Source organism: Amphimedon queenslandica, unplaced genomic scaffold, assembly GCF_000090795.2.
Source record: "Amphimedon queenslandica unplaced genomic scaffold, v1.1 AMPQUscaffold_4912_Cont23112, whole genome shotgun sequence".
In the NCBI taxonomy this organism is placed as follows: domain Eukaryota; kingdom Metazoa; phylum Porifera; class Demospongiae; order Haplosclerida; family Niphatidae; genus Amphimedon; species Amphimedon queenslandica.
This window is the reverse complement of record NW_003554779.1, coordinates 1-1,597: the sequence shown is the minus strand read 5'-3', so window position 1 is coordinate 1,597 and position 1,597 is coordinate 1. Positions and strand designations below refer to the sequence as shown.

The 1,597-nt window shown below is 35.9% G+C and overlaps 1 protein-coding gene across 1 annotated transcript; it reads right to left on the bottom strand.

Annotated features, from left to right (window-relative positions):
- Positions 1-466: 466 nt before the first annotated feature.
- On the bottom strand, positions 467-1,591 carry LOC109592516 (uncharacterized). Its single transcript, XM_020007948.1, has 2 exons — positions 1,355-1,591; positions 467-1,292 (listed from the first exon to the last, which is right to left on the bottom strand). The coding sequence occupies exons 1-2, from the start codon at positions 1,362-1,364 to the stop codon at positions 544-546; spliced, it is 759 nt and encodes a 252-aa protein (XP_019863507.1). The 5' UTR covers positions 1,365-1,591; the 3' UTR covers positions 467-543.
- Between the last annotated feature and the right edge of the window lie 6 nt (positions 1,592-1,597).

Here is a 1,597-nt window from a genome sequence, read left to right as displayed (position 1 = left end):
ATATTTAGTGAGGGAGAGTTTTCAAAGGTCACCTTGTATTTCAAAGCCAGTAGGTGGTATCACTGGTATGTATTAATTACTGATTAATATGTGATCATGCATGAACCTTTACCATTGTTAGTATCAGGTCAATAACATTCACTTGTTTGTTTCAAAATGAAGTTCCGTCTACAGTAGGCACCTGTAAAGGTTAGTGTACATTAAGATGCTAGCATTAATTGTGTGGGCGATTTGACCTTTTTGATGCATGATTTACACTAGAGTTGAACCAAATCCTATTCCAGCATCAACGTAACATCAAGACTAGCGTAAAACCAGCCTTTAATTGTTACAGTAAACACAGTATGGTTGTACACTGTGTAGTATATTATCTACAGATTTAACGATTGTATACTTTTACTGATGACGTAGATACTATTGTATTCCCTCCCTCTCTCTCCATTACACAACATATAACATGTATATGTATGATGCAAATCAAATGGCAATTGAAATGAGATTTAAAAAAAAATGTATGTGTGTGCATGAATTAAGTTTATCAGTTCATTTCTTAGTCGTTGGAGGCAAATGTTGGAGTGAGATCCTTCTTTTACTTTTAAGCGATGCAGCTGCAGTAGATGATGTCTGGTTTTGTTTTGACTTTACTGCTCCTTTCAACGTAACAGGTGACAAATCTCTTGTCTCAAGATGTATATCACTCTTTGAATGCTTCAGCTCCATCATTTGACCAGTGGTTGGCATGATTCCTTTATTATTAGAAGCTGCAGTGCAAGGTTCATTACTGATTGAGGGTAGGCTTTTGGTGGAATGTGTCTCACTCATCTCCCTCTCTCTATCCATTAGCATTTCAATGCTCCAAAAGCTCTTAGATGCAATACGTGATGAATATGAACTTAAATGATGCTGTATTGTAGGTAAGGAACCACGTGGCCTACTACTACTAATGCGATCCCATTCTTGTTTCATTGGTAATGATGCACTTTCTGATAGTCTTCTTGATAATCTCCTATCAAGTGTTGAGCCTGATGATGTACTAGCATCTGGTGCTAATGTAGTACTACCTGTACCTTCTCCAATAGTAAAAGATACAGTGGAAGGAGAAGATTGATTTCTGCTGACTGGCAGAGATGAATGTCGAGTTAACCGAGCTCTTGTAAGAGCAGCCCCCCCATTGAGAGATATTGATAGTGGGACTGGTGAAGATTTAGAATGAGAGCTGTGATTTTTATGTACACTTTTAACTTTCCTGAATGTTGATTGCACTAGCACATCATTTGTGCTAACTTTTTGACCTACAATGCAAAGATTGAACAAAGATAATTAAAATCATATGAGCTGAATTATTATAGCTTACTTTGTTGCATTTTTGTTGAAGTTATTCTCAATATGGAGTTATTCTCAAAAAGAGAGTATAATAGTCTCTCAAGACTGATAAAAACTCCTCAAGCTTTTCTCCTCTAGATCTGCTGTTGATATTCAATTGTTCAATTGATAAAGTTCTGAAATAATACTAAGTTCACATAGCTCAATTGTATTTATGACAACTTAGGATGGTCAGTGACTTATAAAGTTAAGAATGTAATGAATATCACTCTCT